General features: G+C 36.5%; 2 protein-coding genes and 1 non-coding gene across 3 annotated transcripts; 1 reads left to right on the top strand and 2 right to left on the bottom strand.

The window, feature by feature from the left end:
• Nucleotides 1-108: 108 nt before the first annotated feature.
• Nucleotides 109-1917, bottom strand: LOC139109332 (translation initiation factor eIF2 assembly protein). Its single transcript, XM_070668309.1, has 7 exons — nt 1764-1917; nt 1426-1676; nt 1212-1316; nt 853-1075; nt 644-766; nt 312-571; nt 109-212 (listed from the first exon to the last, which is right to left on the bottom strand). Exons 2-7 carry the CDS (start codon nt 1633-1635, stop codon nt 150-152), a joined length of 984 nt encoding a protein of 327 aa, XP_070524410.1. The 5' UTR covers nt 1636-1676; nt 1764-1917; the 3' UTR covers nt 109-149.
• Nucleotides 1918-4287: 2370 nt separating this feature from the next.
• Nucleotides 4288-4369, bottom strand: Trnal-aag (transfer RNA leucine (anticodon AAG)). The gene has a single exon. It is a non-coding gene; the product is annotated as a tRNA-Leu (tRNA).
• Nucleotides 4370-5250: 881 nt separating this feature from the next.
• On the top strand, nt 5251-9485 carry LOC139109408 (uncharacterized; the record flags this gene model as incomplete). Its single annotated transcript, XM_070668460.1, has 6 exons — nt 5251-5553; nt 5683-5897; nt 6671-7056; nt 7283-7554; nt 7668-8269; nt 8399-9485. Coding segments are annotated over 6 exons (2220 nt in total), but the record flags the coding sequence as incomplete, so codon positions are not given.
• Between the last annotated feature and the right edge of the window lie 4809 nt (nt 9486-14294).

The following is a 14294-nucleotide window of genomic DNA, read 5'->3' as shown; positions in this document are numbered from 1 at the left end:
TACTATTTAGATATTAGCCTTTGAGAAAGATAAAGTGTAACGATAACTTACTCCCTCTTAAGTTTTGTATTCCTTGTGCATGTGAGTAAAAACGAGTTACAGCTGATGTTCATATATAAGGAAAATGTTTATTATACGTTGTATATACATTAAGTACTTTCTGAAACGTCAGCATTTTCTTTTTCATTCTCTTTCCGCTGATTTTCCACCTCCTGTAACAAAGTTTTAGTTGGTTGCTGCGATTGAGCCGCTGATATAAAGACGACGCCGATATAAATCGCTAAAGTTTACTAGATTTTAATAAGACGTACCCTTTGAATAATGTCCATCAACGTAGCATTATCTCTCGACTGGAAGAATTCGCTGATTTCTTGTGGAATACAAAACTGCACCGGAGGCTTTGGCTGAATACCTATTTCCTCCCCGATGAAACGAAACTCTGGCGTATCTTTGATGTGGCTATGCAACTCCTCGAACGTGAAAAGCGTCCCTTTCGTGGACGTCACATCCAGCGCGCCGAAATCTATTATTTTTACTTTATCTTTCTTACGTCGTACGACGTCGAAGGAATCTACCGGGAAAAAGAACTCGAATTAATTATAATAATTCGATATCGTCATTAATTTTAGTAAAACGTTCTTACAGTTGCGCAACGGAAATCTGCCTTTGATGTATTCCAAAAATAAACTTTTGATGTCTGTTTGTATGTCATACTTCTCCACTTCGTTGGAACAATGATACTGCGATATATCCCTCTGACTTATGGCTACGTAAAATATTCGTTATCGTGGAGATTAATTTTGTAACGCCGAATAAAATTTTACAGTTAAAAGGAAAAGAGAAACGAATTACCAATGAGCTCGTTGTCCATGACAAAGCACCGGAATTCCGTGCATGGATTAATATCCTGCCATTGTTTCAATACCAGACAGAAAGGCAGATGGTTTTCGGAGTCCCTCAAAGATTTTACAACATTTAGGTCTTTGGCAATTCTGTCAGAACTTTTCAGCAACAAGTAGACTTCTTCCAGAGTATTACATTTGAGAGTCTTTGTTGGTGCTACCCACATGGCATCCTGTACAAGAATTACCATCAAATATTGTAATTATATTGTAAATTTATTTTTATCTTAAAAAATATATCATCATATTTAACAGTTATTACAAAATTAAACTACTGTGTTATATTGTTATACAAATATGATAGAAAACCTCAGGTGTACTCCAATTTGTCTTGATAAACACTGAATTGTATTCATCTAATGTTTCCTGTATTTGCCGACTGAATTCAGGGAATGTTGGTTGATAATCTGCTTCCTACAAGAGATTCTTTATTAGATATAACGCTGCTGTACATCAAAGTGATCGTATATATTAATTGTTAAATTATATTACTATTATTTTCTAGGCTAAAAAAATAATATACCTCTTCTTCACATACGACTGGTGAGCCATCGGCCCATTCTGAATTTTCTGGTAAAGATCCTGCCACTTCAAGTGGCAGGATAAATGCATCGTGCTCTATATACTTGAGAACCTCATCAGGAATGTGAAGAATCTTAGCCTCCAATGTTTTTTTCACAAACATTGGGTACCATGAATTAAAGGAGCATTCCAGTTTCAAATCGTTCACCATCTTCCTCGAATTTTCTGCACTTGTATATATTTTATTTTAACCTGTTTTATAAAAAAATTAACGTAATGCACAGACTTAAGTTTTTTTTAGTAAAAAAAAAAGTACTTTATAAGATTAAAAAAACTCACGACTAGACAGACAATTCAAGTATGAACACGTATATCCACGATTGGACCGAATATTGGATTAAAGATTGTTGAAAATTGGATTGTGACAGTTCTCTTGGTCCTCTCAATACAGACTATAGTCATTATGGAGAGCAGATACAGGGGTGTAAAGGCGCCATAAGATGCCGCCACAAGACATAACTACGGTGGCGGCTCGTAACAGATTTTATCGGAACTAAAGACCCTCTTTGATTGATCGAGTTGAAAAATAAGATAACTAATTTGCTAGTTTTAGTTACAATGGAATTCGCTACGAACCGCCACTATTACCACCCGCGGTTCTCCATCCCTTTCAAGATAGTGATGGAAGTCAACTGACGTAAAATCAGATATATTATATGTATATGACACATTGTATCATATTATATTTATCATTTGGTTTACTTTAAATTTCTCAACCATCTATATAGATGTACAATTAAATTACCATTTTTGTTTAATCGTAATTGAGAATTAAATATTATTCTATAAAATATGAATTAATTTTATTGTTAATGTATTTTTTAATACATAGTAAGCATCATAAAGCGCTCCCCATCATTTACTCTTTCTACCTCTTAATTAAAGAAAGCTGCGTTTTGTTATCGGTCACTTTTATCAAGCCGCCACTGTTCCACATATGTTCGCCTAACTCGATCGGCGTCGCGAAACTTGTTCGCCACCCTGCCGCGGGGCGGACCAACCCTCCGCAACTGCGCAGGTGTACCAGACCGGTTCACCTTCTTATCAACATCTCCGAAAATCCAGTCACGCCAGAAGGAAGGCCTGACTCGGCTTACATCTTCCTTCGCGCCCTTTTCTCTACTTCGTTTACCGCGTACGCCGGTTCTGGAGACGATACAACCCCCGCGTTTCGATCGCAGTCACCTCGCATCCCTTGAAGGAGCAATCGTTAAGTAGGACGATGCGATGGGCGAGGGCAAAAACGACCGTCCCGGCAAAAGGTAACATTTCGCGCTGCTTCTTGCCACTCGATCGAACCGTACGCGTTACGCCGCTTAATCAACACTTTGACCCGGCTTCTTAAAACAATTAGTCGTTCACGTTATCGTGGCTCTTTTCGTAAAACGCTACGAGTCCAAATCCGTAAGGCATTAATCTAATCGAGCCGTATTATATATATAAATAATATAATAAAAGATAATAACATATGTATATTGTACACGATCGTCGATAATTTAACTTTATATTTAAATATATGATTAAATTGCGAGAAAAAAAAATAATTAATTGAAATATCGGCGATTAAAATAACTTTTATTTATATAAATAATGCATTTTACTCATTTTTCTTTTTTATATTTTACCTTCTTTAGTAAGATAATATTTTAAGATCTAGACGGAAATAACCGCGGTATTATTTCTAGCATTCTCAATATTTTTAAATTTATTTATCGATATTTTAAATTGTATTTAAGAATACGTTTTCCATATACGAATATTTAAGGAGTCATATGTTTTATACAGCACGCAGGATATTCTCGGGTAGATCGTCGTTTCTATCCACTAGCGATAAGTAATATTAATAATTATTTGTGATTATCGATGGCCATTAACTTAATTTCGGCCTAAAATACCTCTCGTGAATCTCTTTCAATTTGATAAGTGGCAAGCACTTTGCAAATGTGCTTTCAACTAAATGATCACCACCGATTAATCCCATTTACCCCGATCGTTAGATCACGCCTAGACAATCTAACAGCTTAAAACGATGGAACGGGTGTCGTTTGCTGCATTAATTTTGCGGAGTAAACGCGGCGGGAAAGTGTTCCTCGGGTATACGTGGCGATGCAGTATTTTAGGGAATTAGGGGATGAATAGAGTAAGGAACGAGGGCGAAAATATTAATTCGATCCGGCCGCGAGTTCCGCCGAGGGGGGGAAGGAGGAAGGGCACCGATGATCTGAAAAGGGGTGGCGATAAGGGACGAGATAGGTCAGACTTTTGATGGCCACGGCCTGGATTCCTTCGACGAAGAAAGCTCGCGTGCAAGGGCCTCCGCCGCCTCGCTCTGTAAAATGCGTTTAGATTGAATCACGCACGAGGACCGCAGAACAACTGACCGGCTGGGTGAAAACCCGGTCCCCGGATCGCATGTTGCCGCCTAGTGCGTGCGGCCATGCGGCGCGGACATTAATTTAGCCGCGCGCACAGATTTGTCGTGCGGAGAAAGTCGGCGCGGGGTGGCAGGGTACGTTAAAATCGGGGCCATTGGGTCGAGCAAAACGAAACCTCGGCATTACGAATCGACCAGGGTGTATATGAACGAACGAGCAGCGAGAGAGAGGAGAAAGAAAAAAAAAAGTAACAGAAACGATACAAACTCGCCGAGCAAAGCGGCGCCGAAACGAGCTACCAGGCCGGAACTGTCGGCGAGTTATCAAATTTCCGACGCGGATAAGCGCAAGGGGAGAAAGAGGAATAACCGTGTAAATCTTTTGGCGTGTAATTGCAAAAGTTTTCTTTTAACTGGGACCAAAATATCTGGCAACGGTGGGATTCGAACCCACGTCTCCGGAGAGACTGGTGCCTTAAACCAGCGCCTTAGACCGCTCGGCCACGTTACCGTGTTAGACATAAATCTCGTTTCGTGACATGGGAGATTATTATGTCCTATTTTCCTTTATTTAACATTTTCTTAAATATAAAATAAATAATATGCATGCTCGAAGCGATAAGTGAAGAACAAACATTTCTATTAGGTCAGACTTTATGTCAGGAAATATAATTAAAAATTATGAAACAATAAAAAGATATTTACGTGACTATACTTATCATCGTAGAGATTACACTAATCATTATCTTTTTATTTTTGTCAAATATATATATATATATATATATATTTTTTTTACAGGGAGCTATTTTAATGATTTATTCAAAAGTTGATTTTTATTAATTTTTTGAAATATTTTCTCATGATTTTGATCATGATCCAATTTGCAACGTTTCAAAGACAGTTTATGCATATCATGTTTATCTTCGATATAATTTCGCAAAGATTGACGTGCGCCCGGGCCATTAGGCCTCGATAAGATTTATTTTTCAAGCTCCGCGCATTTTGCAGATCGATTCGTCGCGTCTAGGGAGAGCCGTTTTAACGGTATGTACGGTACCATCGTACCACTCTCTTCCTGTTCCTCGTCCTCCCTGTCCTCTCTATCCTCCTCGCCGTTCTAACCGGCCCACCCTTCTACAAGCACAATTCGCGACTTCGGTACCTCGTCATCTTCAGTAAGCTCGGGTTGTCCATTCGCGACATGTCGCGAAACGTCCTACCTGCTCGGAACATTTGCCCGGGTCAAGATGATTTAAGTCAACTAAGTCTTACACATGAAATCTAAAGAAAAAAAAAAAAAAAAAAAAGAAACTCGGCAAACTAATTTTGTTTTAAAAGCAAAAACAATAAGAATATTATTGTCTTAAAATTTGTAGGTAAAATTATTGTTAAACGGTGTCGTTTTCCGGTCCAACTACGAACAGGCAAAGATCCTCCACCCGCGGTGTCGGCAAGTCGACCTCGGATTCCGAGGTAGCGCACGGTAAAGGCAAGAGTAAAGGGCGTAAGAGCAAGACTAAGGAGAGATGGCCGTTTCTCGAGGAACTGACGGTCGACGAGCTGGCTCGCTACCGAAGGAAACGCGTGCAGAATCGACCGAAAGATAATCTGCAGTCACATCCGGAGTCGGTGGTTCAGTGCTCTGCTTCAGAATATCGACGCGCGTTCGGCGCAAATGTTAAAGAGCTATCTAAGGTATCTGCATAAAATGTACATTTTTTTTTTCTTTTTACAAAAATAGTTAAAATAATATATTATAATCCATTAAAAGACAAGATTTTACTAAGCCAATATTAATTCATGTTTAAATGTATATTGTGACAGGAAAATTTTTGGCCTGAAGACTATTTGCACGTAGATGGAACTCCCGAAAATGCGCAATCTTCGTATTGCTTGGATTTTAAAGAGGACGAACCTGAGATCGAGGATCCAACTGAAAAAAAGGAAGATGATACCTCCGAAATGGTTCATGGGGAAAATGTAATGGAGACGGAGACTCCGCAATTGAAAACCTTGTTCAGACGTCCTTCGTTCAGAAGGTAAAACTTAATTGCTATTGAGATAAATCGTTTTGTTATCGCGTAAGAATATATAATTAACAAGTATATATATTTTTATAAAAGAAAAAAAAATCAAATACGAGAAAATCAAAGTAAAGTAGCATATTAATAAAGATAATGCAATTTTTGATAAAACATAAATTAAAAAATTTTAAAGACAATGCTATAAAATATCTACGCTATACCGTGGATTGACATCCAATTTCTATTTGGTTTATTCGTTTAGGTAATTTTGCGAAAACATATCTTTCCCGTCATGAATCGTAAATTTATCGTATCGAACTGTTCCGAAACACGCGAGTTTACACAAATCGAAGAAGCATAAAACTGACTGTCATGCAACTAAATTGGCAACGAAGTTAGCTTTCTTATACTCTTTGTCGGATATCTCTGTGACATTTAATAAGGTCCAGGTATATACATATTTCAAAGTACCGCAGTTTATGTTAAACAGCGTCAATTATTTACGATAACGGCAAGAAAATTAATTAATTTTTATTATATCTTATAATTAAAATCTTTTAAAAAAAAAGTGCATAAAATAAAAATAATTTATACAACATTTCAAGATTATTATTTTGCATTAATTTGAATTTTTTAAGTAGCTCATTTATTTGTAAAAAAAATATTATTCTAAATGATTAAAGAAATTGAAAAAAATTGTTTCAAATTATTATTGTAATTAATACATTACAAATGCTTCACTTGAGCTATTGACCTAACGATCTACTGTCGCACTATATTACGTTAAGGGGTACCAGTTTGAAATGCGGTGGTGATTTTTACACCGATACCGAAACGTATTCCGCGTACGTGCCTTATGAGGGCCAACATCGCGCTACGCTTATACGCCGACCTACGTCCTTGAAAATGGAAGGAGATTTGGAGACTATGACGGAGAAATGCGAGAAATTTATCGAGTGGCTTAACGTCAGTCGACCGGAACTCATGCGTGTACCCACTCACCTGAAGATGGAGGGTGAGCTGGAAACGGCAACGGAAAATCAGGACAAATACGTACCGTTCGTCGGGGTGCGAAGACCAGAATTGTTGAGAAGAAGCACAAACTTAAAACTCGAGGGGGATACTTATTTCGTGCCGGAATACACCGAAGTGTTTAAAGACTACAGTGCGAGAGGTAATATCAAAAATTTTTTTTTTCAAGTTTTATGACGTTTAAATTTTATTCATAATTCTTAAATTAAGAGTTAATTTCTTATAACTGTGAATTAAACAATTTTTTTTCTACTTTTTATTATTTAAAATGCACTTAGTAAAATGTAATTCTTCTCTTTAAAATTTTCTCTTTTCGTCGCTATCCTTTTTCTTTTAGAGTGATATTACAGAATTAGCGTATATTGCAGATAAATCGCAGCCGCAGAAACCTCAAACGCATCTGAAAGTCGACGGAGATTTCTACCAAAATACAGAGAGTACCGAAAATTTCGTTCACCCTTCCGTTAAACAGGCACAAGAAATGGCCGAAAGGGTTAAGGACAGTAACGAAGAAGGTAAATGGATGAAAAGTCAAGAGGAGGAGCGAAGAAAAGACGAAGAGATGACAATGTTAGTGTCAAAGTTGGAAGATCTAAATGGTCGACCACTCGAAATTCCGGAATATCGTGATGCATATAAGGTAAATATGAAACTTAAAACTGATTTAGATTTATAAAAAAAAAAAAAAAAAGTTATGTTAAAACTAGCATAAAATATAGAATTACATAGAATTATCAAGAGTGTAATTGTTAGGATTTTCCTCGTGAACGACCGAAAATCGCAAAGCCGGATGTCGAGATAGGCCGCGCTGACGGATCGAAGGTGACTTCGCCATCGCGCTCAAAGTTCTCCATAAAGATCGACCAGGATCCGGAGTATCAATCCAAATACATCGAGCATGCCCGAGATCGACCTGTATACCGGAAACCACCGGTGATGCTGCGCCCGACAGTGATGTCATCTTCAGGTCGCAGTAGCGCGTGTATTGGCAAACCTATTCATCAGGAGTATCGTGCATTCGAGTACGAGCCTACCAGCGAAGTGAGATCTCAGTATGTTCCCTATGGTTACGTACCGAGAGTCGAAACGCTAAAAATGCCGGCTAATCTGCGGCTGGAGGGTGCTCTCGACCTTCAACCCGAATACAGAAACGTCTATTGCACGAGATACAATCGTCAAAGCTGCGACGAGCTCAGAACTGCTCACGGTAGAGGAGATTGCAGTCCAAGCGCGAGGAAAGAACGCCTCTGGTTGAGCGGGCAATGCGACAAAAATGCGCAGGACGCTTTTCGTGTCCTAGACACAAGGATTCACGAGGAAAGTATCACTGGAAAACCGCCGCCTGCTAGTAGAAGGTATCTCTATTGATATTTAAAAACGCGGGATTGAAATAATTCTTTTTTTTTTTTTTTTTTAATTTAATACTTCGTTAAATTTGAAAGCTTTTCATATTAAAAAAATTTTTATGCAATCGCGGTTTTCAGAAGCTCTCGATTATCACAAGCGGCAGCGGCACCAAGACCTACGCAATTGGACCTAGCGGATCGTACGACTGTCGCGAGAACGCGATCTCCTAGTCCAACGTATCGTCTGCACGTTTGCGACGTCGACAATGAGCGACGAGGATTCGGCCGACACGAGCAGTTTTCCGAAAGAGCGCGTAGCCCTTCGACCGATCGCGTAATTCGGGACAACGTCGCCAGGCCTTACTCGCCAAGTTTTGGTAGAAGCAGACAGGACCGTCGCGTTAACAATCAGCCATTCGTAATTCTAGATAACGCCTCGAAGAGCGTGTCGGGTAGAAGTAGCGAGCGCAGAAAACGTACCGACAGAAGCCTCGACGTCCCGGTACCGGGTACACGAGGTAGACCTAGAACGCCATCCAGATGGATGCCGCCATGGTACGACAATACTAATACGATCTAGGTGTTCGTATGGAAAACGAAAAACTATACTAATAATCCTGCAGTCTGAAACTTTTATATTATACTATAACGAAGGTAGAACTGACGGCAAATTTAACACTGCCTGTAACAGCATATATAAAATAACTCGATTAATCAGCCAAATTTATTTTTAACTACTATACACTAGTGCTGAGGCGACTACCCATCTTTGCAGAAATTCCTAAAACGTGACGAGAGCAGCCTTTGAGAAATACCAAATAATAAGTGATCTTTTTATTCGAAACATTATAACTTGAAATCGATCGACTTGAATCTAAATGTGAAGTAGAAAGTAGTAAATTTATAATCTATATTATATGTATACTATATGAAAATTGTTAGAATTTTATCTAACTTGATATACCAAAATAATTAATTAATATTAAATAGAAAAAAAATTAATTATGTAAATAATAAATAAAATAGCGAATAATGAGTTATCTTATTACTGCCATTTGTTAATCTGTATAATCATAAAATATAAACAGTACTGAGCTTTGAGTGGCCTTTTTTTTAAACACCACGTTACTTTTTTTTTTCAACGACGTAACACATTAATAAATAAATCAAACGTTAATTAATCGTAACCTGGTATCATGCGTGGTTACTTAAGTTGTTTATACTTTTAATAAAGAATTTTATCAAATTTAGTTTATTAATATACCTATCGCCATTAAATTTACTTTCCTACATAATTATTCATCGGGATAGGAAAAAGAAACGTTTCTTTGTACAGCACGTCGATCCATCGCGCGACTCAGCATAGTAAAAAAAGAATTGATTAATCCGAATCAACCAATTGTGTGTAATTGCACACTCGCATACACTTTTCCTCCATGATTGGTCTTTCAATTTAACGCCTTTCTTTCAGGAAAAAAAAAAATCCTACGTTTCCTTTCCTTCTCAACTGATGAATAACTGCAATGCTTGAGGAAATAGTCGTTTGATAATTCCGACCGAGAGCTCCTTCGCCGCGAGCAATTAACTTTGCTATTTGTCGCTACGGTAATAACAGCGCAGTAAGCAAACCCCTTTTTTTTTCTCACCCTTTTATATTTGACAATAACTTATAGAGTTTCTTGACTGAGTAAATTACAAAGCTAGGCCCGTGCGGAGTTTTCTTTCAGATTTATTAATAAAATAAGGGTTTTTCTCTCTCTTTTTTTTTTTTAGCTCTTACGCGCTCAAACATCCTTGTGCTCTAAAGCACAGATAAAACGGTCTCGCCAGCGCGTATATTTAACGCGAGGCACCGCCGTGTCTTTTGATTCTCAAAGACAAAAATAAAATTTACTTTAATGACGTAATAATCCCGTTTAACCCACATGCGTAGACGAACGGTGCCGCCGCATGGTATTTGACGTTCGCGTTAACTGAACTCGGCGCGGAAGATAAAAGGAATGTCTTTCATACTCTTTTACAGGATCCCCTACGCGCGTCGCTGCGGGAACGCGATTTCCTCCCACGATTCTTGCGAGGATTCAACATTAGCGCGCTCGTAACTTGTAATTATACAAACGAAGTACACGCGCCCCGCAATAAGGGCGCGTGTGTAATTCCTTTTCGCGTGCAATGTGTATTACAGCGCTTTCGAAGGGCGCCGACCGGGCAATCGCAATCTCTCCCGAATATATTAGCGAAGACGGCTGCCGTTTTCTCTATCCCGGTAACGTAGGAACAATGTCGTATAAACGTTTAGTTTTCACGCTCGAAAAGGTGGAACCTAACGCCGTCATTAAATCGCAGACGTGATTTAACTTCCTACGTTGCCGTCGGCGTCTCGGCGGAAATTTGAAAATACAATCTCCTACACACATATTTAAACTACGCAAGCTTTTACTTCGGACCCGTTCTTTCGGACAATAGGCACTACTTAAATACGCCAAGAGTGAGAGACATTACGTGTTCATTAGAATGCACGATTAATTCATTACTAAAATAACGTTAAAATTAATTAACATTTTACAATGGAAGCTTAAATATATAATTAAATAGAAATTTATAAATGTGTCTATGTATAATTAATGGCGAGACAGCCACCACTGTTAATATTAATTCGGTCAGAATTAAAATAAAATTAAAAAAAAAAAAAGAAATAAAATAACGCAGTTAATAGAAATAATTATAAAATAATTATAATGAGATTAATTATTTAATTTTAAATTAATTACAAGAAGTTATGGAAAATAATAAATTTAAAGCGATGATTAAATATTTTCTGTATAGCGACCAGATCACTATTTTCGTTGAAATACATAATACCAAATTCAAGATATACAATCTCTCAGCTAAATTTCATCCGAGATACGTTACAAAGCATTTACGACTACGGTCACATCCCCCGTCGATCGAGTGTGGGCCGTGTGTACGGTAACACTTTTTTTATTCATTTATAATCGGATAAAAGAAAGCTCGAACGCGAGTATTACCACGAAATCGAATAAAACGGATGATCAATTTCCTTTGTCCGTTACGATCGCCGATGCAACTACGCGCGGCAAGGATGTGTTATAAAGCGTCGGCGAGCGTACGTACGTACGTTACCTACATACAAACGCCGGTGTACACACACACACACGAGTGAATTACACGTATACACGTGAGTTAATTAATTCCGCTTTTAATCCGACGCTTGCCTTGTACTAGCGAATCACTAAACGTCGAGCGCAGCTTTTTACGCTTTTTCTCTCGCACAAACGTATCTTGTACGTACGGGCATAATTGCATGTAAGTTTCACGTAGCGCGTTTGACTTTAATGTTTCCGGCTTGACGAAACAGCGATTGAAGTAAACTAGCATATATTCAACGAGCTTCTTAGCGGATTAATTTCTTTTATTTTTTCATTATTTTTTTTTTTTTTTAATTTCCTGTATATTTTTCTCTTTCATACGGAGACGGTCTCGTCAATTGCATCGTTTATATGCTGTTAATTGGCAGTAAACTTAACTATTGATTAAACGTTAAAAAAAAATTTTTTCTATTTCTTAAATTTTATTACGGTAACGTATAACTAGTCATTTTTGTAACTCCACTGAATTTTACACGGCGCGATGAGATGCCGGTTTAGTCGACTAGCTGTTCCACTGCGAGAATCGAGCAAACTCGGATACAGCAACATGAAAGTCCACCTCTTTCTATTTTATAAGCTTTTAAGTTCACATCAGTTATTTATATCTCCACGTAGAATAAAAAGTAATGATATTAAAAGTTATTATTTTTTTTTTTCAATATTAGTTTTCTTTTTTCTTTTTTTTTTTTTAACGTAATATCGATGCAATATAATACACTTACTTTCCATTAAATACTTAGCAAGGTGCATTATAAAGATATAGTCTATAAGCTTTTAGCAAATACATATATATTTTCCTTTTAATTTGAGGAAGTTGCAAAGAAAAAGGAAATACTAAATTGTTACTGAAGTAAATTAATTAAATTAAATATCTCAAAGCTTGGCTATGAGGAGCATCGCAACCTACATCACGTATGCTATTGTTAACATAGATGCCAAAACGTTAAGAGACCTAAGACGATGGTCCAGGTGATGGTAGTGCTAATAGCAGAAATGATGCTGGGCAGGACGACATGCACAACGACAAAGTTACGCTTCGATGACGCAGCTGTTTAATTACTTTAGGAAGGAATTTCACGATAGAGCGGCGAGTAGCGGTTTCAACGATATGTTCGGTGGCATCGTGTTAAGTGAGCCATTGGATTATCGTTGGCATTCATTAAATTAACAGTCAATTAATGTTTATAAATTGCACGCTAAAGTAAGATTCTTCCCCCGTTCGTTTATTTTACGCGCGTACATAATACAGTCAGTTTTTAATTCCAGTTAATTAATTTCCTAATGTTGCCTCTTTAATTCGTAAGATATTTTTCATTTTTATTTAACATTTTAGCTTATTATTTTGTAATTGAAAAAAATTATAAAAATTATACGTTCGCGGCACTTCGCCTGTTTTTGGATTTATTATTTTAAATAACTGAATTTTTACACATTTACGTCTTTGCATGTTTTAAATTGTTATTTATCACGACGGGTTTCAGCAAGTTTTAGCAAATTAAAATACAAATTTTCAATCGTACATTTCTAATTACTGTTACGTTATTAAATATTGTGTACAAATCACGTGTGTGCGTGAACTGTTACATGCGAGGCACGGGCACGTTTCTCGAATACATTTACGTGTAAAAGGTTACGTAATAAAATCTATGATAACAAGTAGGACGTTCCATTACCATATTTAGAATATAATTATGACTGAAACGAATCCTCGCATAATTCCGGTTAACTTCATTATCGAAAGTTTCACTCTTGTGTAGACGTTACATTTTCGCAATTATAACTCCTAGCAGCTGTTTACACAGATAACATCGCGATGAAGATCGTCATATAAATATTAATAGATATTTTTTTACGCTACAGATTTGCGGTGATTCTAAGAGATGCCAATCGAGTCTCGCTTCTTATTTGTAACGGAAACAATAAAAAGTACTCGCAAATTTTAAATAGTTCACGGCGTAACTTTCTAAGAATTCTTCATTCTCGTTCATAATTTTGATTTTTTTTAATGTTATTTTTAAATTGAAATCACCCCTCAAGTATAATAGAAATATATTTTTATAATAGGTTATTATACGTCGCGACTGTTTTCTCGAGTGTTGTTATTGAATGGAAAATGAAGGTATACAACTACAGAAGGGAGAGTTCCTTATCACATTTTTTTTTCATCCAGTTTCGGCCTGCATTATTAATGTACGTGTCTCTAATACTTGCGTAGGTAACAATAAAATAAACAAGCTTAATTGAATATTCCATTTCCATTATAGGTATTCCGAAATATTCAGGGAACGCGAAAAGTGATGACATGCATAATCTAACGTAAAGATAATAAGATAATAAATAAATAATAAGTAAATGTAAAAATAAATGTAAAAAGACAAATTAATTTGAATTAATTAATACAAGCTAACGTCAAAATAAACTAAATGTTCATCTGTGCATTTTTAATTAAAAAAAATAGAGACATTTTTAATTAATTTAATCTAAATCAGTGCGTTAATAATTTTGTACGATTTTGTATTTTTCTACGTAGAGTTTATTTAAATAATTTAAACTTAAAGAGTTAAAAGTTATTAAAAAAAAAAACAGTTATATATGTTAAAATATGTACATGTATATCATCGTTATTGTTATTAATACATAATTTTTTACATATTAATAGCATGTAGATTAATATTTTATATACGATAATTTAAAATTTCCTTTTTTAAAAAAAAAGTTTTCCAACAAAATACGTATAATAAAAAAAAAATAAAAAATAAAAGAAAAAAAAAATATTGCCCAAAATTACAAGAAAATTACCCATGTCCCAGTCAAATCGATCTCTTATTATTTTGTGAAAGAATTCGGTAACGTAACTCGTGTTT

This window comes from Cardiocondyla obscurior, linkage group LG17, assembly GCF_019399895.1.
Source record: "Cardiocondyla obscurior isolate alpha-2009 linkage group LG17, Cobs3.1, whole genome shotgun sequence".
Taxonomy (NCBI): Eukaryota; Metazoa; Arthropoda; class Insecta; order Hymenoptera; family Formicidae; genus Cardiocondyla; species Cardiocondyla obscurior.
The sequence above is the reverse complement of the archived record's forward strand: the minus strand, read 5'-3'. Positions and strand labels throughout refer to the sequence as shown.